This window comes from Ammospiza caudacuta, chromosome 5 (genome assembly GCF_027887145.1).
Source record: "Ammospiza caudacuta isolate bAmmCau1 chromosome 5, bAmmCau1.pri, whole genome shotgun sequence".
Taxonomy (NCBI): Eukaryota; Metazoa; Chordata; class Aves; order Passeriformes; family Passerellidae; genus Ammospiza; species Ammospiza caudacuta.
The window spans coordinates 72,255,855-72,280,332 of NC_080597.1; the positions used below are offsets into that span (position 1 = coordinate 72,255,855).

Below are 24,478 nucleotides of genomic sequence, written 5' to 3' on the forward strand. Positions count from 1 at the left end.
GCAAGTCCAAAGGTCTCTCAAAGTGCTTTTCAAGCACCTTCAAGTCTGTCATGAATAGTTTTATCTCTATTTTACAGATGTAAATAAGGGGGCAAAAAGGCTAAGTGAGTGCCCTGGGGTCACACACAAATACTGCGCCATAGCTGTCCAGTATTCTCAAGGTATGGTCTTCTTTCTTAATTGCAAAGAATTGCTTCCTCCCTCTTTAGTAATTTTTCCTCATAATTCATAATTCTTTTTGGTACTAAGAATTCTTAAATTTACATGCTCAAAGCAGGCAGTCTAATGTTTTACCATTTAAAGTTTTAGGTGCTCCAAGAATAACTGAGGAAAGACTAAATCCCCACGCTTAGTGCTGCCACAACTGCTGCCAAAACCTTGGAGACACCTAAACTTACTATACTCCACTTTATTTAAGGCTCCAGACATCTTTAAAAAATGCTTCTCTCTACAATGACAGCACTATCAGCCTCCATAGAACAGCTTCTTTTCACAGACCCAGACAGGACTGAGAAAACAGATAAAAGTCTTCTAGTGAGTTCAGTGTGGAAAACATTGTCCATGTGATTCTCATGCGCAGGGCAGGACTTGGCTTAGGCAGAGCAACTCTTCAAACCTCTCTATAAATCAATGCCCAAGCCCAGTGCCACCTCCTGATTAATTTTGGGGTTAAGCTCTACTTGATTTATGTTTTGGATTTGCTAAATCCCCAGCTAGAAGCATGTCACTCAATTCTCAGTTTGCTGCACAGGAATGTCCATGGCCAGTGAATATTTTTTATGGGCTTGCTTGAGCCATGTCAGTGTGGAGCATCAGACTTACTGAACATGAGGTTAAAGGCAATCAATCTCCCAGGTGAGTTTGAGTGTGAATGACTGAGTGATCAGGAAAATGACATGGTGATCAGGAAAAGCCCCAAACTGTCATTAAAATAGACAGGGAAGGTTATTGTAATTTGAGCAATACTTCACTATCATCAGCATCATGAGTACCAGAAAGTGATAATCAAATTCCCTTTTGAAGGAAAAGTGTCCTAATGCTGAGCTGTGTCATGGGGAAGCAGTTTCCCCTCTTTAACTCTCTCTCAATAATGTATATACACAGACAGACATACCCACATACATTTGGTAAGCACCATACACATATCCATAAAAACATCCACGAAGAAGATTTGGGAATGCAGTCACTGTCAGTACAAGTCCATGGAAGCAACGGTGACTTAAAACAAACTGAAATTTGGTACCAGGTTGTGAATAGATCATTAATACTTCAAATGACACATGCAGATAAGTTTGCACACACATCACCTCAAAATACTTGCTGAGAAAATGTAAACTCTGCTTGCAGACTAGCAAGGAGTGCTAAAAGGAGTGCAACAGAAGGGTTCCCACACAATGAGCCCACAGGATTCACTCCTGCTTGGCTTTGATGAAGGGGTACATTATGTTGGAGTGCTCCAGTGGGCCTGGGTTCTTGGTACTTGCTGAGGGGAAGGAGTGGGATGTCATATTTTGCTCTGGATATTGTGATTTGTTTTTATACACCAAGTGAAGCACAATGACTGGTAATCAGAAAGGACATTGAATGGTGTCTTACTTCATGACAGGGTAGCTCTCTTACTGCAAGAGCTGACAAGAGGAGAGGAGATAAGTCAACCTTCTGTGCACGTCATTTCCTGTGGCTTGCTTTGACACTAATGGAGTAAGAAAGGAAACTAACATCTGCCATTTTGGGACCTAATACTAATTTTTCTTAAGTTGTCCTTGAGTTATATTTACAATGAGGTTGTTTTGTGTGAAATGCACATGTCCTTGCCAGAAGCAAGTCCTGTTTTACACGAGACCCCATGCAACCATTCAACATTGCTACATGGACATCCATCAGCCCCCTTCCTTCCCAGCTCCCAACAATGCCAACCAGAGATCACAGAACAGAGAGATTGGGTGAGCAGCCAAGTAACAGTGACAGAAAGGACATCATGCAGAGCATCAGAGTGAGCAAGAGATACTGAGGAGGACATCCATTCCTGAGGGGACATTATGATGGGTCATGAACTGGCAATGACCAAATAGATTCCTTGCATTGCAAAAGGAAATGCAAGGAGCAACAGCAGCTAAAGAAAAAAAAGAGGGAGGGAGAAAAATGCAGTTGGGCAAATCTCTTCTGTTACAGGCAAAGGTGAAGTCATCATAGCAGAAACAATAATTAAAAAAAAATCCTCCTTCTTCAAGAAAATCTTGACCAGGGCTAAGAACAAAGAAGAATGGTCTAACAACTACTGGCATCTTAGCTGGAGATGCCAGGGTTTGTTAAGATGTCATGGGACACGTGTGTGTGCTCTGGCATTTCAGGTGACTGACTGCATGTTCTCCCATACTTGCCAATTAAAAGCCAAAGACTTGCCCTCATTTTTCAAGCATGCTGCTCTCAAGTCAATTAGATAATTCTTACAGATGTTTTAAAGGACTGCCTCTGTGGCACTACATTTCTGAGTGAGGTTTTGTACACTGGGGTGATACACCTGTTGTCAGACTCCCCCAGTGAAAAAGGAGCCTCTCCTACAACCCTGACAACCCAAATCCCCAGTGACAATTCTTTTACCTTCCATATGTACTGCAAGAACAGGAGTCTTTATGCAGGGACACAAGGAAATTCACTTTGCAGAACAAACTGTGTGAAACTAAAAGACTCCAGAGAACTACATAGGTAGTAGTAGTAGTAGTATGGAACTGAATCAACTTGACCCCCTTATTTGGTGTAGAGATTAAAAACCATATTATCACTTTGCAATTGATAGTTTTTGTGGCATGATTATTGGGGAAGGCTGTCCACCACAGCAATAAATACTCACTGTTTACGGTACCTGCTAGTGCATTAATATTATTCAGTCCAACAGTGGCTCCAGCCAGTCCTTGGAGAGTACCCAGAGAAGTCAAAGAATTCATGGCCGCACCAGCTGTGGAATTAGCAGTTGATGCAGCCACTGAAAGGAAAAAAAACCATAGTAAAATTAAGGCAATTAACTTTGTTTATTTTATTTGATCACAGAGCAGCTTACAATCTCACACAGGAGCACAACAGGGCTACTTGCAAGGAAAAGGAAAAAAAAAAATGAGATCAACGAGACCAATCTTGTTCAAGACATTAAGAGTGTGATTGTTCATGGGAAGTGTTGATGAGCCTAGAACTGCAAATACTAGATCACAAATTCAGTGCTATTATTTGCAAATATAATGCCAAACCAGTATGTCTGGGATCAGATACTTTCTCAAAAGTTTGTCAATCAATCTAACAAACCAGGTTGACCAGCTAACCAGGCTTTTGAGATTTTGCCACAGGCCTCCAAGTCCATCATTACACAAACAAGAATTACTCAGTAATTTTGTCATACAGCAGATTACTATTCTGGGCCCCAAATGTTCTAAGAGTAAGTTAAATTATTCTAAGTGAAGACACTATGCTCTAGGACACTGTATAAACTTCATTTAAAGTCCTGAAGATTAGAATAAGAAGAATGACCAGGCAAATACAAAATGTATTTTACTGGAGGTATTTATCCTGGCCTTTGTACATAGAGAATCATGTATATGCACTCCTGTGATACTGTATGTATCCCCAAAAAGCTCTGCCAGAGGGGAAAAGATGTTCTTGATGCTACAATGTCAAGGGAATGATGAAGGTGGTGAGATGAATCCATCTAAATTGGGTGTTTAGAGAGAGAAATAGACTCACTTGTCATAGAATGTAGTAAAAAGTCATCATTTGGGATAGGTTGGGTGAACTAGAAATACCTGTCTGTCTCACAGCAGTGCTTTGAATAACCAGTGTAGATTAAACACTTAACTCACAGCTAGGTAAAGGCTTACCAGATGAATCACACTCATAAAAGCTGCAGAAGCAATTAAGTTTTTAGTGCATCTCCTGAGCCCTACTTTCATGTATCAGTCATAAAGAATTCCTTTTTTTTTCTTTTTTTTCCCCCTGTTATAACAATGCATTATCTTAGGAAAAGCAAATATTTAAAGTCAGAGTTTTGTTGATGATGTACTGGAGACACACCATGTCTACAGCCAGGCTTTTTTTGCTCCTATTCATTACCTAGGTATGAAATAGTTAAGACCACTTTTATGTGATGCTTTTTTGGGCTGTCAAACACATCAGATTACTCACTGAACCCTCAAGAAAGTGAAGTCTCTAGAGCTGACAGGATGCAGCAAGGAAAGTAGGAAGTAACTTTTTCGCTCTGTGGGTAAACCTTGAAGCCCTAACCTACAAATAACCTGCCTTTGCAACATTAAGACCCACCAAAGACAAGTTTTCACACTCTTGGGGCCTCAAAGTACAAAGAACATTCTTGCTGTGGGGGAAGAGAGATTTCCAGACTCTGTTATGCAGTCCTTGTCTCTTAGCATCTGCAATGTTAACTCGAATAATTTTGTATGTTGCAAACAGAAGCAGCTTTGATTATTCAATCTGTCCCCACAAAGCAATAAGAATCCAACAATGTCTTTGATTTAAAAAAGTAATTAAAAAAAAAAAACGAGTTAAAACCACCACTTTTTCCAGATAATGTAGGCACCAACAGAGAAAAACCCAAAGTGAATTCCCTGTGACCAACACTGTCTGTGTTTCTGTCAATGCTCATTAGCAAAAGATTTAAATGAAGTATATAAAACTCAAATCTGAAGGATCTGATTAGTTTTGACTGGACTAAATTCCATCCATTTTCTGCTTTAGAGGATTATTACCATTTTCTCTTGAGTAAACACATATAGTTAAGAAATGAGAGAAATGGGGACTGGGAACTGCCTGTAAATTACATTAAAGCTGAGGGCAAATAGCTCCTGTGAACAAGAGCCATATGCTTATGGATTGTCAACACATCTGTTGGAGAAGGCAAAAAAAAATCTGCTTAAAACCTTCCCTCTTGTGCAGCCCACAGTGAAATATTGGGGTTTTATTCCTGGCTGCTCAAACACATGCTCCAGGGATGGTCAGTAACTGGGGCCAACATCTCTTTTCTTTTTTTTTGGTGTCAAGTTTCTTTATTCCATCAGGCAAATAAAGAGCAGGTGCCTCAGTGCTTCTCCCACTTGAAGCTGCAGTGCAGATTATCTAGTTTGCCTGAATAAAGACTTGGCACATTCAGCACCTCAGGAATGAGTGTCATATTGTTGTGGTGTTTCTTCTGTCACAGATGCAATGGGACAATGCATATGAACCCTCTTTGGCTTAATACTTCTTTGAGAAGGAAGAAACTGAACACAGTGTGGTTTCCACCATCTTACTGAACAGGAGGTGAATACAAATGAGGGGAACTCCTTTTTTTAGGGTGCTTGGAGACATCAAGCAACCTCTGCATGAGGATTCCTGAGAGACCCCACACTAACTGATTGACACCTACGTGTATGAAATAAAGGTGAAGACAGTGGTAAGTAAAATATTACCATAAAGAGGCTATAAAATGTCCAAAATATTAACAGAGGTGAACATTTTTAACAAAATGCAGTATAAACCCAACAGATGAAGCAATGGCATGTCTTGTCCCCCAGAAATCTAAAGGAAGATGAAACAAAAGTTAAAAGGTCCTACAAGACAAGTGTGAAGGCTTATACCAGCTGAAAGTTTTTGCTTTGTGTGCTCCCAGATGAAATCTATCTAGAGACAAGGACTATGCTTCTCCTGTCCTTTGCCATTTTCTAGTTTATTTCAACTAAAAAATTGTAACATATATTAAACTGAAGGGAAAGAAGAAAAATCACATGCCTGTGGTAACAGCAAATGACTGCACTACTTTGGGGGAACCTGTATAACTCTCTTGTGTCAGCAAAACTCTCAGGATCCACAAATGCTCAGAGTAATGGCAAAGGAAGAATAATTCACTGTCAGAATACTTTCTATATTTATGTCTTTTAGTTGTCCAGAAGACAAAAATAGATTGGCTACCTACATAATTTATAAATTGGGTTTTACCAGGCTCCTCTGAAACCAAATAAATGAAAAAAAAAAAAAAAAAAAAAAAGAAAGAAAGAAAGAAAGAAAAAAATCACAACTCCCTTTTCAGCCTCCACGCCAGAACATTCACAGAATTGCAGAATATGCTGAGTTGGAAGGGACCCACAAGGATTATCAAGTCCAACTCCTGGCCCTGCACAGGACACCCCAAGAGTCACACTCTGTGCCTGAGAGCATTGTCCAAACATTACTTGAGCTCTGTCAGGCTCGGTGCTGTGACCACTGCCCTGAGGAGCCTCTTCCAGTGCCCAACCACCCTCTGGGTGCAGAACCTTTTCCTGATACCCACCCTAAACCTCCCCTGACTCAGCTTCAGGCCATTCCCTCAGGTCCTGTCACTTGGCACCACAGAGAAGAGTTCAGTGCCCGCCCCTGCTCTTATTGTGCTTCCTCCATTTAACTGAGGAAATTTTTGCTTCAAGCCAAGAAACTTGGCCTTTGGTTAATATATTCATTGACAGAGTTCTCTTTGACACAGAAAACATGATTTTATTTGGAGTGGCTACTCTACACAATACAGATATTTGTGTTTAACTGGTAATGCTGCACTCATGGAGGTCTTTAAGGCTGGAAGGAGCTGGCATTTTCAAATGTTCTCAAAACATTCACTTCTGCCTACAAATGGTTATAACACCTTTTAGGTCAGTAATATTTTTTTTTAACTGCAATGAGCCATTTCTCTTTTAAATTTTAATTTAAATAACACTTCAACACAATTCCTAAAAACTATGCCAACCTAGAAAAACAACAGGAATTAGCACAGAAACTTTTGGCCATTCTTTTGGCTAGCTTATGTCAATAGAGTCATAATGATTTACATCATCTGGATTTGCCTCAGCTGGAAAACTAGATTCAGGATAACAGCATCTAGGAAAGGCAATGATGTGTAAATATTTCTTTGGCTTTGCTACACACACTGTGGATAGAATTAATTTCCCCACCTTTGGCAGCCTCGTTGTTGGTTTAAGCTAGTCTGGTCAAAACTAGACTGTTTCTGAGATTTAATGACCTTCAATTCAGACACCCTGCCTTTAGATTTCTGTTTCAGGTTGGGCTGAATTGCCCTAAAGACCATGTGGATGAGTTCAACTCCCAGATGCTACTGATGCCTTTCCCATTTTTCCCTTAAACTTCTGGTGAAAGCAATTGCTATGATTTTTGTGGCAAGACCTTCTGCTCCTTCACAGTTGCTGCCTGTCTCTCAGAATGCTCTATCTTGGAGGCACAGGCACATTTTTTGTCATGCCTGTTTTCCTTCCTACACCTCAGACCAAGGAGTGCCCTTGGCAGAGCTTCTTGCTCTACTGAAACCCCAGACCTGTGCTTGTCTGCAGTACAGCCTTGGGCAAATCCCACCCCTCTCATGTCTCAGGCCAATTTATAAAGTGAATCATAGAATGGTTTAAGTTGGAAGGCATTTTTAAAGACCAGCAATGAGTGATCTCCAACTGGAACAGGTTGCTCAAAGCCCCATCCAACCTGACTGTGAATGTTTCCAGGGATGGACAGCCACCACATCTGGGCAACCTGTGCCAGCGTCTCACCACTCTCATAATAAAAAAATTTCCTTGTTTCTAGTCTAAATCTACCCTCTTAGTTTAAAAGCATTCCCTCTTGTCCTATTTCTACAGACTCTGCTGAAAGGTTTGTCCTGATTTTTCTTGCAGGCTCACTTGAAGTACTGAAAGTCTGCAATAAAGTCTCCCTGGAGCTTTATCCAAGCTGAACAACCCCAACTCCCTCAGCCTTTCCCCACAGGAGAGGTGCTCCATCTCTCTGAGCAAATTCAGGAATCCTTTTCCCACAGTGGAGGTCAGGGTGCAGGAAGGCTGCTGAAGACAAAGAACTCAATAACCCACCTCTGACTGTGGCACTGAAGGAAAGGACCTATTCCAATCACACATGTGCCACTATGTTTTAGCAGAGAAATGGTGTGCAGTGTGTAGTCAGGCTCATTCTTTCCTTAATTTTTTTTTTTTGTAAATGTCTAACTGAAAAAAAAAAATTCAATGACTTTTCAGCAAAGTCCTATAGCACAAAAAATCCTGCAGTGGAAACACCCTGCTATATGTGCTAAATTGGCACTATTCAAGGACAGTATAAACTGTGTACTTATCCATTCCTCTCCACCTTGTCCTTTTCCCTTCCTCCTTTTCCAACATGAGCATCCTGTCTGGAAATGATACAAAAACTGGGAGTCTTGGAGTAAAATACTAAGCACATGAGGCATTATAAACAATTTAAGTGAAGATTCTTATTGGAAACATTATTTTGGTTTTAGGGCAGGACTAGTGGAGAGAATGGGCAAAGAAAAGCAGGAGCAGCTTCAGCTCTTTCTGGGCATGGAGATCTGCTCTACACCCTGCCAACCCCATCCATGTGAAGAGCAGCTATAATGTTTCTGGAGCAGAACCAGATTCTGGCGCTGCAGGGCTCCAGGGCAGCTCCAAGACTGGCTTAACTATGCTGGGACTTTCCACACAGAGATCCAGCATGGTAAGCAACTGTGTCAGCCCTGCTGACAGCTTTCCTTTAGGCAGCCCTTGGTTACACTGCACAATTGTCTGTCACTACAAATGCATGGCACAACAGGAAGCTCAGTGTTTGGTCTGATATCAGCCACTTGCCTATCACCACTCACTTATGAACCACAACTTTGTTCTTACTGTTTTACTTAATGGAGAGTTTAAATAGCTCAGTGTTCAAAGCACTTCTTTTGCTCCAGTTAAGATGATGTAGTAGTGCACCAGGGATCAATACTGCCCACAAATTTTAGGTTCAGCATCTCTGTGGCAAAGCATGAGAAGCTGCAGAGAAAATGTTCTCTTTTGGGAGACACTCCTGGCAGATCTGTATTGGCAGTTGTCAAAGTCCAGAATTCTCTTTCTTGTATTGAATTTGGGTGTATTTCTGATTTTCTGCTGCCTTCCTAAGCTCACTGACTCCAAGGTCCAGATAAAATGGATCAGACACTGGTGCTGACTAAATGGCTGACGTGTAGAGGAATTCAGATGGGCAGAACTGGCCAGCATGAGCCTTATGAAATTTAACAAGGATAGATGCAAAGTCCTGCACCTGGGGAGGAATAATCCCCTTCAATAACACAGCAGGGGATGGATGGGGCTGGGGAGAAGCTTTGCTGAAAGAACCCGTGGGGGTGGGTCTTGGTGGGAGGTGACCTGAGCCATCAGCATGCCCTGGCAGCAAATAAACCAAGCAGCACCCTGGACTGTGGAAGAGGAACCAGGAAATCCAGGTTTCCTCTTTTGTGCTTGTTGGATCACATCTGAATATTACATGCAGATTTGGGCTCCTCATTGCAAGGAGAACATCGATCAGGTGGAGGGAGCTCAGTGGAAGGTCAGCAAGTTGGTCAGGGGCTCCAGGATCATCCTGTAATGAGCTGGGCTTGTTCAGGCTGGAGAAAACACAGCTCTAGGTGAACCTAAAGCAGCCCCTCAGTGCCTAAAAGGAGTTCATCCACTAGATAGAGCAACAGCACATGCAGGGAAGATGAGAAGTACATTGAAACAAGGGAGATTCCAACTATAAACATTTGTACAAGCACTGGAACAGATTACCCAGATTGCTCCATCCATGTTCTTGGAGGTTTTTGAGATTTATTTGGATCAACCTGATCTCAGAGGAGCAGGGAGTTGGGTCACAGACTCAGCTGGTCTTCCAACCTCAATTATTCTATGGGAATTAGAGCAGCGTAGGAGAAAAGCAGAGAAAGTCAGCTCACACTAAGGCAGAATGAAAGAAGGCTGAAGAATGAAGATGTGTTGAAAACTGAACAGTAGAACCAGTTTCTGTTCTTGGGTCTGTTTACAGAAGCAGAGGTTGACATTGAAAATGCCACTTAACTCTCATCTGTGGTTTTGGTTCTAGGCTGCCACAACTAAACTGTGTGGGTGAAGTTTCTAGGGCCCAACCTACAACAATCCAACAAAAGAAGTTCTGACCTTGGATCTTTCCTTGAGGTTTTGGATTCCTCTTAGATTCAGCAATGTGCAACAGAAAATAAAATCACAGTAGAAGAATGTAAAGAAAGGATATAAAGAAATCAAACAAAGAGAGTAAAGGTCATTAAAAAAAATATTTCTAACAGTTCCTCAGTCAGTAACATAAAAAAAAAGTTAGAGTTTATAAGAGAATTATAAGGACAAAAGAAAAATAAATCTTAAATCCAAAGTAGAAATCTCTAATTTTAACCAAATGAATTTAAAATCTCTGTTTACTACACAAAATCTCTTGGGTAAACAAAATATGCCTTTGTCCCTTGCTTAGTCCAAGAGGGATAATAAAGCTAAGAGACAACGCTGGATTTAAGAATAATCAGATTAAGGCTGCGTTCTCTGTTTTCTTTCTAATCTTTAGTTGCAATAACCAATGATGTTTGGAACTGTGTCTTGAAAACTGTATCTAAACATGAGGAACACCTGCTGGCCTGACTGAAAGATGAAAGATATTGGGCAAAGTTTTGTTGTGTTGGACAAAGTCTGTGCAAAGCTTCTGACTTTGGTTATATTATCTTAGTTCTGTGATGGCACTCTCTTAAACAGAGAATAGCACCCAGCTGAAGGAGGCTCTTATGTAGATGGGAGTCTGAACCACTGACCTGGAGTTAGGAGGGATTCTGCAAAGATCTGATCTTATATATTTAAGGTCAATCAATTAAGGTGTGTTATCTTTATGTAGCACTAACCCAACTGTTTGTTTTGAAGAGATGGAGGCCACAGAGTTTTCTCCTGAACACCCAAATGAAATGTCTTATGGAAAAGGGGAAGGATTCAAATATAGTAATGCTGGAGTTTATGAAATGAGGATTATAAACACAGTGTGGGGGAGAAGTGGGCAAGTCAATCATGGTGCCCGTGTGACATTGCTCTCAGGAATTTGCAGTGGAGTTTCTGGCTGAAATGAGCTCATCCTACGGGCTCTGACTGCAGAAGGTACATTTTAAAGGGGAAGAATAATTAAGCAATGACAGAGGCATCATCATTATTAGATAATCACAACCCAGGGGCATTAGCAAACGTTGAGTGTCTCTAATCCCATGGGGTCTAATTATTCTGTGATAATAACCACACCTCCAAGTTCTAATTTATTCTTGTGGAGAATCTGGAGGGGGAGGGGGGAGAAATGGGGGCATTTTAATATTTTTGCTAAAAGAAGATGCAGTTGGCCTTTCACTAGGGCTCATCAGTATTCTGATCTAACTACCATGTGTGAGTGGCATTAAATTGTCTGCCCTTTACCGTGATCTCCAGCCAATCTGAGTTTCCACCCCTGCACAGACTGGTGGCCTCCCTGCTGCTAACTGTACCAGCAGGCCCTGGTTCTGTTTCTCAGGGCAGATTTTGGCAAAGGTGAGGTAGATTTTCCTGGTCTGGAGTGGTGTACTTTCCATAAGGTCCTCTGACAAACACATTGCCATTGGTATGGAGGAAGAAGTAAAAACTTGCACATTTTCTGGTGTCTCGGAAGTGCTGTCTGACATGTCAAAAAGGAAGATTCTAGGAAGTTTAAGTGCTCTGCTTGTGCTTGGATAGGATAAAATTAAAGTGACAGATGCACTCCAGGGAAAGTGCACCAGAAAAGCAAGAGAGCAAGAAAGAGTCAGGGGAAACAAGAATGACAATATAGAAAGACATATACCAATATCACAGCCTTTCTTCAGTAAGTCAGTGCCCCTCTGCTTCTTCATTACTCACAGGCGAACTGTGCCCATGAAATACTGTCCATTTCTTCTCAAGGAACAGGGAAAGAGAAGCAGCAGTGAGCAAAGGAGGAAGGGAGGAACACCATGCACTCAACATCTGGTCTCTTTTTTTGTATCTGTGTGCATGCATGTGCAAATGAGAGAAAGCATGACAGAGAGGGAGAGGAGAGGAAGGAGCCTTTCCCCATGGTGATCCTTCTGGTTCTGGCTTTCTGAAAACAGGTTTATATTTTTTTAAGTCATTTTTAAACACTGACTTTTACAAGAATAAGAAAAAAAACCCACAAAAAACATAAAGAGGTGAACCAATTCATTAAAATTTTTTGCAAATTCAGAGGCCAAGGCCTTCAACAATGGGAGAATAACTTTAGGCTCACAAATCCATACTATTCAGCACTGCATGGGTTTTTGAGAGCTAAGAAAGCTTGAGAGAAGTGAAAATCAGGGACACTCATTTTAATAACTTGTTGATGTTAACACCTAACTTGACATTTATGATTGTTGTGAAATTACAGTATCTACACCATGCACCTTCCACAGCAAAGAAGGAGGAGAAAAGAGCATGCAGAGGTACCACAGGTACAGCAGACAAACTTATTAGTTGGTTATTTTTGTAGTTTGTCCGCTGTTCCAAAATTTTCCTCCAAACCTATCTATCTGGCAGAAGGTATATTAACAAGCAAGGGTTTATTGATTGGGCATGTCTTTGTGCATCTAGGCTGGTATTGTGAATCTTGGTGTTTAAAGGCACATTTTCCTATGAGATTTTGAAGACAAAGAAAGAGAGAGTAAAAAGCAAGTCAATATTCTTGGCCAATTCCACACTGATGCTTCTGTTCTGTTGAAATGCATTTCCCAGTGAAGACTTCTAGCATAAACTAAAAAATCCACCTCTAGCATAAACTACAAGCTGTACCTCAATCTTGTGCCTGCAACATGTTGTGCATTCTCCCCAGCACACTACAATGGTAAATCACCTTTGGTTTTGGGTGGGAAGTGCTTTAGAGTGGCTTGGGAACAGAATTACAATGCACAGTGAACTGGCTTGAGTTCAGCTTCATAGCTGACCATCATATATTTCCAGCTGTAACTCTAAATGAAATCAAACCAAATTGAATCACCACAATATGAGGAAAACAAAGAAGAATTGCTGAGCACTTAGGGCTCAGTGGGGCCAAGGGCTGTGGCTGTGCTCGTTGAAGCACCACTGAGTTCACATCAAAGCCATTTCTACAGGGAACTTCCAGCTGTGCTCTCATGTTTATTACAGCTATCTCACACAATTTGGAGCAGGCTATTGTTCTGAGATGCATGCCCTGATGCTGAAATGACCTCCATGTGGAGCTGCATCAGAATACAGCCACTTATAAATCACTTTCCAAAGAACTCCTGATCTAAAATCAAGAAGGCTCTACTGGAGGCCAGGATCTCCTGCCTGGAGCACAGGTTCCTTCCCATGGCCCCTGGTGTGCCTGCAACATCTTTGACACACTTTCAGCACTAAGCAGTGACAAAAAACATGCAGTGGCATCTCTCCACGAAAAAAAAAAAAAAAAGGAAAAGAAAAAAAGAAAGAAGAGTGTCAGCGAAGTCCAAGGCTGTGATTCAAGGTAAGCAATGTTTTTGTTCTACAAGTGCTTACCACATACATATATGCCAATTCAAATTCTAGTATATGGGAGAGGGTGGCCTGATTAATCTTCTTTTTCACCTCTCTCACATATCTGTCTTAAGATAATGTAAACAGTCCTTGGGAGGTGTTTGTCTTTCTATTGCAACAAGATGTTTCTAAAAGACTTTTTTTCCTTCAGACACTTAGGAGTCCTATCCATGGCATTTTAGAATAGAGATGAGCTAAATCGTATATTGAAAATTTTTGTTGTTAAATGGAGCTATGAATCCAGAAGGTGCCTGCAATTATTTCCATGGCAGATGGGTTTCTAAGTGGGGTGTGCAAGCACAGCTTTATTGCAATAGCACATCCACAAAATGCACTTGCTCACCCCTGGGAGCTGCAGAACTTGAGGATTATCTTGCCTCATGTAAAATTACTCAGCCAGGTCCTTTGCAGACCATTTGTAAAGTCATACCGAGTTCACTGTGACACTGGTTCTTTTCATCCATATTACACATTTTTGTGCTGCAAACAGCAAAGACAGTTGAGGTTTTACTTTACTTGGTTTTAAACGCATGCAGTTGTTGGAGATATTTTTGTTTGGCCATTGCATAAAATAATTCAGTAGTCCCATATCCAAGCAACTAGTTCTTCTGAGAGAATGTTAAAACAATTAAGACATCAGTCATAATAAAAATGGAATAAAATTAAGATTTAAAAATTATTATTTTTTACCATTAATTATAATTTTTCTGCCTTGAGTAAACAGACCAGGAGTATCCAGGGACAAAAGCACAATCCAGTAGGACTGAAGGAACAGTGTTAGCAGTAGTTGAAAGCTCCTTCAAATGCATGAGTTTTTCTAAGATTTACATTATTTCCTGGGTATTATGAACTGCAGCATTTTCTGGGCTTGTAACTTCTTGTAAGATATGTTACATATAAGCTCACATATCTACCTGTGTAGGCAAGCTGATATTATCATCTTTCTTTAGTAGAAAGCCACCCTGAATGAACTTCAAATAGTGCTTCCAACAGAATGAAAAAAAAGCTTTTCTTTACAAACTGGGATTCTTGTAGCTTGAAATAGAGATTAAGAGTGGGGTAGAGAGACACTTACAAAATAGAATGTATTATACGTGTTATTTGTATACTGCAAGCAAAGTAAATCCTGAAATGTGCTAAGGCAACGGATTTAATACCTTAGGAAGATGATAATGTAATAATGTTTAAAAAACAAACATGTCTCCTGTTGAATTAGATCCTACTAATCCATGGTTTAGTACTGTATGCTGCTTCCTGAAAGAAAAAGACAAACCTAAAAAATTTAACTAGCACATTGCTTGACTGAAAATATGCACGTTTCTGTCCTTTGGTATTAATGGAATTCTGAGGAAACGGCTGGAGATTTTTGTGCCAAAAATTCATAAATTGATAATGTTGATTCTAAAACTGATAAGGAGCTTTGCCAAAATGACCCCTACAGTTGTCAGGCAGCCTCACAAAGCATTTCTGCCCACCCTGAGCCCATTCAGTGCCTGAACATCCCCGGGACTCTTCAGGCTGCGCCTGCTCAGAAACCCTTCTGAGAGGAGAATGTACAGAGACCTGTCACATTTTAAGGGACAAATATGCACAGGTCATCCCAGTGAGCTGATGTCCTGTCTGCTGCCATCAGCATCCCTCAGGTCATCACTGGCTCATTTTCCCAATGAGGACACCAGGGACAGACAGTGCTGCTCCAGGGAGGCTCTATATGAATCCATCACCTCCCCTTTTACTGCACTGGGACTCTGGGAGGTTCTTAGCCACAATTCCCACTCTTTTCTTCTTTAGTCATTTAAGATATATTGAAACATTATTAACAATACAAATATAGGTCAAAAATACATGCCCAGTTTCCTATTTTTGGCTCCAGCTTGTGCTTGCATGCCTCCTTAAGGGTGGCCTAATAATCAGATGGGCTTAGTACCAATATATCTCCAAGAAGCAGCATAATCTGTGGGCACTGAGAGCAGTCAAAATCAATTCACTGATTGAGGAGCCTAACCACAGACTCAGAAATCTAACATCAAGTGTGTAAGACCAGCTGACACACAACAGCTCAGAAATATACTTGTCCTGCCACAAATCTCCTTGAACTATGCAGTACAGTAACAGGCACTGGGATGTGGGCAGGGCAAGGTTTTCTTCCATAGCTTCCTTGAAAACACATTCTTTTAAAATACTGGTGCTGAGATGACAGTTAAGGCATTGAAATGTTCTGTCCTCCAAGCACTAAAGTAACAATGCTATTTATATAACTAGACTTAAATACAAAATTTAAAACCATATGCTTGGGTTAAGTGTGTGCACTGTACATCCACTGTATTTTAAAACCTTTATTTAAGCTATGTCATACATTTATCAACCTTATCTTTATCCTGAAAATAATGAGAATTATACTAGAGATGTTTGCTATGTTCTTCAAAACTAATAAAGCTTATTTTAAATGATTTTACAATAATGTAACATGCATTAATTCCACATGAAATGGCAGAAAAATAATCAATTTGTACTATATAGCACGATGAGTGCCATTCTGCATTTTAAACCGATCTTTTCCAACGTGAGACATCTACTTCGATTCAGTCTTTAGCAAACTGTCAGACCTTCCTACACACCTACTGGTAGGGTTATTTTTGAATCATCCTGGAAGCAAATCACAACTATCTCAGCGGGTGCACTGGCCTCTAACAAAATGTCATGGTGGCAGCCTTGCACCACTGATCGGAGAAAAATGTTTTGTACTGAAGTGAACAAAAAGCAAATCTTCTAAGAATGGTTATTTGAACATTCTTCACTGCTTCTCAGCTGAAGCATCTTGTATATTCTATAAAATCTCTACCATTTCAACAATTGTGCTCACAACATGAACACCTTCAACTTACAAAGACAATCTTCATACTAGATTAGGGGGTAGAGAAAATAATGAGCCACGGATGATAGCTATAAGTTATAATTCTCTGCTTTGACCAGAGGGAGAGAATGAATTAGTTCTTACAGGAAAGGCAGTATAATTTTTTTCTTTTTCAGTTTATTCTATACTTCACAGTCTTCCTTTTTTGGGGACTATTATTCTTCAATGTCAGTATCTGTCTGAAAATGAGTATTTTTAGACCTTTGTGCTGAGGAGAATTTTTTTTTTTCAGTGTAAGAGTTAATGGCTGAATACTGACATAATATGACAAAAGCTGTGCTGGATTTTAAGAGATCATTAAAGGAAAAAAGTATCACTTTCTCACTTTCTACCCTATCAGTATTTTCTCTCCCAAATATTTCCTCTTAGGTTTACACAGCAGATAAACCTAAAGAGTTTTTTACTGAAGCATGAATAGCTAGTTCAGCTGTGTGAATAAATAATAGTTTAGAGAATCAAATAATCATGAAAATGTCATGGAAAAAGAAGGCTTCTAGGTCAGAAACTGAATTAGCTTCTGGTTTAGCAATTCTATCCCCCCACAGCTCAGAAATTATATTGTGTATGTTCATGCAGATAAATTTGGATATTTAATTAGATGTTTTGTCTCTTCATTTACACATAGTAGAGTTTTTCTACTGGTTACTGAAACAAACATTTATGTGTGAATTTGAAGAAACAAAACTGAAATGATCTCACAGAGGCTGTGGAATCTCCATCCTTGGAGATACTCAGACCTTGACTGGACATGGCTTTCACCAACCTGCTCTGAGTGGTCCAGGTTTCACAGTGCTGTATGAGCCCTGTACCACCCAGGACAGTCAGAACACACATTGTTACCCTTGGGAAAATTAGGGAAATAAAATGTCAGGCAGTGTTAGAGGCAGATACTTTGATTCTGAGCTCATATGTCCCTCCTTCACATGCACCTCCAGGCATTCCCATCACCCCCTGAATGATCCCTGCATCCTCTCTGTGGGTTCTCTGCTCCACAATCCATTTACAGGATGTGTCAAGGACAGTCTCTGGAGGAGAGAATAAGGTTCCTGACACTCAGCTGGGATTCATCCTGTCCAAATTGGGATGTTTACAGTGTGGATACCTACAGTTGAGGCAGTGCCTCCAAAATCCCTTTCCAGTGAACAAGAAATGGAAACTTCCAGGTTCCCACCCAAAGGGAACTGAGACAAACTGGATGAGGCAAACCTGGAGTCAGGAAAAAGCTACCCCAGCCCAAATCCTTGTGTCATGAAATACTAGAGATACATGCCTTTAAAACACTATGAAATAGTACTGGTACCTGTCTTTAAAAGAGAAAAAGCATCCTAAGCAAGTGAAATGAAAATAAAGTGAAGAATTAATTAACTAAATAGAGGTGATTAAAGTAAATAAAAGAAACAATTATCATATCAAAATAAAAGACAAGAAAGATGATTAAATGAGTCTTCAAAAGACCCATGAGAAACTCATGAAAGACATAATATGCCTTTACCTGGTTTTTAGTCTTTCATGATTTCATTTTAATTTTTATTCACTACCATCTGATAATTGCAAGAAACAGTTACTTTAACCATAGGCAATTTAAACCATTTTAATTTTTTTTCCAGGGCCAAGAGACAAAAGAACCTATTTATTGCCTGAGGGGATTTTCACTAAAATGAAAGCTTAATCTTTCATGTTTTTTTAAGCAAAGGCTTTTAAAAAATCATTTCTAACAATGCTGTAGGGAGACACTTCCATGGGTATGCAAAATTGAAATTATAAATTTACAATTATAAAAAAATTAATAGTTTGGGGGATTGTATTGTCTCTGTTCTTTCTGAATGAATACTCTTTCAAGCTTAAGAGAAAGTATTTAGCACATGGAGGAGAACGAGTGTCCTCAGACTCTGTTGCGGTCAAAGCTGTTTAGTCAGAATGGATGGGAGTTTAATTTGTTTGGAAATCCTCAAATATCAGATGTCCCACTGGCTCCTCACTTCCTGGCCTGTTTTTCTGTGCTGCCAGTGCATTGAAGTTGGCCTGAGCACTGTCTCCTTGGTACTAGTGTGGTGCACTGATGGTTGCTAAATCTTATCAATGTAACATTAAGCTGCAAGGTGAATTTTGAGTGAAACAACCGTCTTTTGGAGCTTTTAACACACACGTTTACAAAGGACAGAGCAAGAGCTTTTGGTCAAAGATTGATTCGAGGGGGATTTTCAGGGGAGATATATCCGGATAGAAACATGGATATGATTTATGTGGCTGCCATGGTTCAAGACATACTGGAAGAAGACTCTTATGCCCATCTCCATTCTGTGAAGTATTTTGCCTTTAACAACATTTAGAAAAGGATTAAATTTAAGCATTTACCTTTGCATTGCCACAAATGTGGGCTGTTTTCTCAACTAGAAAATATTAATTTAATGCATTATCTGGAGAGATGCAAACATTTCTTCCTGGGCTTAGTGCAGGCTTTGAAATCAGACAAAATAATTTACACTTATGAAACACAACAAGCTGAAGTGTTCTATTAAAGGAAAACTAGACCAAAAAAATACCCTTAAGGCCTCCAAACATCCACACATTGAAAAGCAGATTTAAATGTTTTCTGTCAACATATTTTGAGTTTTAGTGGAAACACTTTGAGCTGCTATGAAAAACTTTATCAAACTAAATTCATTTTCCATGGAGCAGAGAAGAATCATTGAAGATATTATTCAGGTTACATGTAATAGGGTGGAGAATGTGGAACCAGATAAGGAAGGTTAAACTGAAGAACATTTTACCAAGGCTTGATTTTAGGCTGGTTGTGCAATATAAATAGGTCAGTGGACCTATTAGAGATTTTTCAAGGTAATATTAGAAACAAGTGCCATCTATAAGACTTTCAAAGGCAAATGGCATTCTGAAGACACTATTTGAAAGGCTAAATACCCCAAATTTTTTGAAAATAACACAAGTTCAATGTGCTGGCCAAAATCATTAACCTCTTTGGAAAAACCTTTGGTATCTGCTCTCCAGTACCACCCAGAGCAATGGGAAGCTCCAGTTTCCCCAAAGATAGATCTGCCCAGCCCAGTGGAAGCACCTGTCCACCATGGGCCTCTGCAGACCTGGACATAAGATAAAAAAACCTCCCAGGTACTCAGGGAGCCTCAAGATCAACTTAAAAGGGAATAGCAAGTCAGACAGGCTGGAAAAGAAGACTGTGTTGGATAGGGAAGGAGAGAAATGTGGCCCTTAAGGCTGAATCCAAGTTCTCTGTGTACATGGCAAAACAAAGTGCACAACAGGAACATTCTGGTGCCACTGTGCTGCAGAGCAGCAAAGAAAAAGGGAGTTAATTTCCAGCCCCTCTGCACTGCAGTGCAGTGCACTGAGTTGCCCTGGGAGCTCTTGTCAGTGTGGGTCAAGATCTGTTGTGTGTGTCTTGGGAGGACAAGGCTGCTCGGACATTTATCAGCTAAACTGCAGAGATATCACAGAGCGTGCATGAAATGCAACATTTCTGCTTCTATAAATGGGTGGCATTTAGACAGGTGTAACATGGAAACACTGAAGTGCTAAATCCCAGCTCCAGGACAGAGGGAAGAGATTGCTCAGGTTTAAAAAAAAACACATCAGCAAGCCAAAATTATTTTCACCCAACCTGCTTCTCAGAGATGTCGCTAATGAATATTATTTTTAGGTCAAGATGAGGCTCATGCCAGAAACAGAAAAATCTACAAAGGCTTAGCCAAGCTTCTTTAAATTTAACCTCTCTCCCAAACAATAAAACTGTAATATAATGGGAGCCCTGGCCAGCACTAAGACCCAGCACCACACTCAGTCCCAGTTCTATTGTGCAGTGAAGACTGTTTTCCTTACTGATGAGCTCAGTCTGCCATGAATTACATTTTCATGGGGGATAAATACACACTTAAACAAGATTAAACACAAATGTTCTTTAGTGGTGTCTAAAATAATATGAATGTTTTTTAGAACAGCAATAAACACACTTCATGATGCAAATAATTACACCCTGCAGCCTTTATGTAACAATAAGTGGCCGAATTCTCTACTCAGCTACATCCCTGTAAACCCAGAGTAACTACACTGAATCAACATCTCTCTCTGTGGATTCTGGATATTCTGAAGTGTTACCTAAGCCTGAATTTGCCCCAGTTTCTCTCTAGGGCTTTGGACACATCAGACATGCATGTCTGGAAATCCACATGGTGGTCATGGAGGCATTTCCACCTCTTTTTTCCCTTTTGCCCCCATAATGAAGTCAGAATCTGGCTGTGTATTCCTTGTGCATCGGATATCACTTCTGTAACTGTGTACTCAGAAAGTAAAGAAGAAAGCTCAACTGAGATCCAGCAAGAGAAAGGAAAAAAAAAGACTTCACAAAAATTCATGAGGAGTAAAGGCAATACTTGTGTGTGATGGGAAACAAAGATCAGTATCTTGGGGATTAAAAAGAACCACCTCAGCTGATTTTCCTTTGGATGGGAAGGATTTGGTCATGTTCTGAATTCTTTGTGAAAAGTTAATTTTATCTTGGGTTTCCCATGCAATTGTAATTTTCACACAGAGATTTTTAAGATGGGTCTGTTAGGCTTTAATGGCCCCTGAAATGAACCTGGAAAGGCAAACATGCCCACATTGGACTGCTTGAAAAAGCAGTTATTACCTTGAAAATAACAGCAACAACGATGTATTCAGCTTTTAAAGGCTCTTCACGATTTACATGAGCACGGAACTCATGACACAACATGGAACCAGCATTTCTACTCCCGCCTTGCCCTCAACTGCCAAGTTTGTGTGTTGGAAGCAGGCACTCTGCTCTTACCAGGACTTGTGAGGGCTCCCAGAGCACCAGTCGTTGTGGAGAGAGGGTTTGCATTGGTGGTGGTAGCTGAGGTCTGGGCGGCGGCTGCTGCGGCTGCTAAAGTTGCCAAATTCTGTAATTGTAAAGCGTTCATGCCTGTGTGGGGAAACAAGAGGGTTAATTAAAACAGGTAATCGTCATCACCATCATCATAATCATCAAAAAGTGCTGTTTTCAATGGTCATGGAGCTTGGGGTGTACCGTGCCAATAAACTCGATTCTTTTCATTCCCAAAACATCTATAATCTCAAACCACATCTCAGAGTTCCTGAGGAATATTTCTCATCTCTCTACCTTGGAGTTGAGAGAATGCACCTAAGACACCAGCCTGTACTTGAGGAAAATTAAACCTGGTTTGTGCCTCTTCTAAGGGAAGTGTAGAATTAAAAGTCATTTAAACTCTGCATGAAGCCCAGGCACAATATTATTTCCTGACACAACAGGGGATATAAAGAAGATAACTAGCATTTAAAACACATTCAGGACAGGGTCATATAATTGGGATTAATAAAGTTTGTTTCCCATGTTTCCCAGTTTGAATGCCGAGAAACTTGTCTGATTTTTTTTCTGAATGTTAGTTTGCCTACAAGAGATATTATTTCTCCCTGCACACTTTGTATTTCAAATGGAGGAGCTTAACAACAACCTGGAAATAATGAAAACAAAAAAGGAGAATTTAAATACAATACTTGGGAAGTATGTTTAAGAAAAAAAAATGCAATGAAGGAGAGGTACTTTCTAGGAATTCAGAACTCCTGCAATAATGGAGAGTGATACTACTTTCAAACACAAGTACTGCAGACTCAGGTTAGTACAATCAATAATCTCCATAAAGATGGATTCTCACTGTCACAGCATTAGGGATTGTGAAATGAACCTTGATATAAACATCTATTTCTGAATAAAGCCCCAAATTTAAATACAGCATGTTCCAACAGGCAGGTCAGGCCTCAGGTGAGCACCTAATTTGACTGAGGTTCTAATGTCGGTGTCTCAAATTCAGTTCAAATGTTGGAGTTTCTGACACAGTTGCAATGGTGGGAATTAAGATTTTAGTTGATCCAATATACACCAATTCACAGTCTGGAACTGGAACAAGACACTTGGAGAAATTACATGACCAAACTTCTTTAAGGTTTCTTTTGGAGGCTAAAGACCAACTTAAAAGATAAGGCTTTTCTCAAACATTACTAATTCAAACTATTTTGCAAGACACAGTTCACATGTATGCAAACAATACTTTTTTAAAATTTTTTTTTAATTATTCATCTGACTTACTGGCTTGCCTTGGGTGTAAGTTTTTTTTTTTCCCCACCAAAGAATTATCTTGCATTGATAATAAGACTGCAGACTATTTCAAACAAGATTTTGGGGATGGAAAAGATGAGGACCCAAATCTTTGCAAACAAAGCAGTCAGTAACCTTCAAAATGAGATATGGAATTCATTTTCATCCTGGATTGATATTGGTCCTAAATTATAATTTACCTTCCTATTTCCTAAGGAGAATAAGTAATCAGCAAAGCATATCCAGCAAACATTGCTGATCTTTACTGAGGCTGTGTTTTCGTGCCATCCTGCAACAAGGATTTGGGAAAGCAGTGGGTTGCTCTCCTCCAGAGGAATGGCTTTCTATCACCCACTGTTTAGTTATTCATCAAAAGGATCAGTCATAACCAGCTTATATTTCTTCTGTGTGAAGGTTCCTTTGGACTTTTAAATAGTATACATGGTAGGATTAAATAATTGTGATGAAAACAGAATTATTCCAGTGGACAGCCTAGGCCAGACAAGGCCATCATGCAACAGAGCAAACAACTGCTGTCTCTGCACTCATGAATCACCCTTTGCACCTCTGTGGATGCCAAACAAATACCATCACTGCCTCGTTCCACAAAAACTTTTTTTTTTCTAAATAAGAACAGGAGGAACCCATCAATTTGGCAAATGAGTTTCAAAGCCCAAAGAAGCTGAATGAACAAGATCTTGGTGGTGATGAAGTTGTCTCCTCACCCAATTTGCTTTACTGTAGCAGTGACTGTAAGACACTGGCCACAAAACAACCTGCAGGTGTTACAGGGTTTCTGCAGGAGAAGAACCTGCTGGCTGTTGTCACACCTGAGTGAGAGAAGGACAGCAAAGACCCCTACTGAGCTGAGCACCCAAATGTGGGTGTCAGCAAGGGCTCATGGCACACACTGTCACCCAGCGAGCTCTAGAGCCCGCTTTGTCAACAGTTTTATCACTTAATATGCATCTTCTTTAGGATCGATCCTCTGTCTGCTCAAACATCTGAAAAATAAGTCCTGTCATCACTGTTTCACATTCCCCAGGAATTTACCATCTCTGCTCCCTCTTTATTGGTTTCTCCCATCAACTTGTCAGGAGTGTCAACATCCCATTTGCTTGGACAAATTTGGAGGAGGGAAACCAAATGTTCTGAAGTCCCGGATCCCAAAAGTGCTTTGCTTTCAAATGGGGAGTTTTGGTTCAATTGAACCTCAGCTAAGGTACAGTTCTGCATTTCTGTGGGATGAATCTGCTCTCTCTGAGTCTCTCCCCTTTCACACACACTCCTCACACATTTCACATCCTACAGTTTTTTTTTTCCAAAACAGTCCCAAATCCCACAACAGAGCTGGACAGCAAATGAGTAGATGGATTTTATTTGAAAGTGCTGCTCACTCAGCAAATGCACCTCTCTCTGAAGAAATGCAAATTGCTTAACTCTGAGGAACAGCCTTATAGGCAGAGCTGCACATGAAAAATTATTATCTTCCTGTAGAGGAAAAAAAAAACCCTTCTGGGTAAGGAATAACTCTTGATCTTCATGATGGAGACAATGTTGGGAATTAAAGGGAAATGATTAAAAAACCCAGATTCACAATACAGTTTGATTCCATTTTTAATAACATGTATTTACCAATGTGCTATCAGCTTGGCAAATATTCAAGATCGCAAAGAAATTCAACTTTCATTTTGTTATTTGGCAGATTAAAAAAACAATTAAATTATATACAAAACAGATGCACAGTATGCCTTGCTTGAAACTTAAGATTTTAAAAAAAATTATTTATAAGGATAGGGGCATGAAAATTTAATTTAATGTTCACCTTAGGTAATTTTGTGTCTTATTGTTCACAGCAATTACCATAAATCTACATATCAATAAGCGAGAACAGATGTCAGTTGTTACAAGTGCTTGCCAATCAGGCCTGTTAAAAAGTGACAGATGGATGGTGATAGAACATTCTCATAAGGCCTATTAGCACATTCACAGGAAATTTTTGTAGTGCTGCACAGTCAC

At 40.0% G+C, this 24,478-nt stretch overlaps 1 protein-coding gene across 7 annotated transcripts in view; it reads right to left on the reverse strand.

Annotated features, from left to right (window-relative positions):
- CELF2 (CUGBP Elav-like family member 2) overlaps window positions 1-24,478 on the reverse strand; it is a 548,030-nt gene that overhangs the window by 18,255 nt on the left and 505,297 nt on the right. For 6 of the 7 annotated variants that reach the window (XM_058804601.1, XM_058804598.1, XM_058804596.1 and 3 more), the window contains 2 exons: window positions 21,134-21,268; window positions 2,864-2,983 (listed from right to left, as the gene is read on the reverse strand). In XM_058804601.1, coding sequence (XP_058660584.1) covers window positions 2,864-2,983; window positions 21,134-21,268 — 255 coding nt within the window. Of the gene's footprint in view, window positions 1-2,851; window positions 2,984-21,133; window positions 21,269-24,478 lie in introns of all 7 variants that reach the window. The other variant, XM_058804599.1, reaches the window with a different exon arrangement.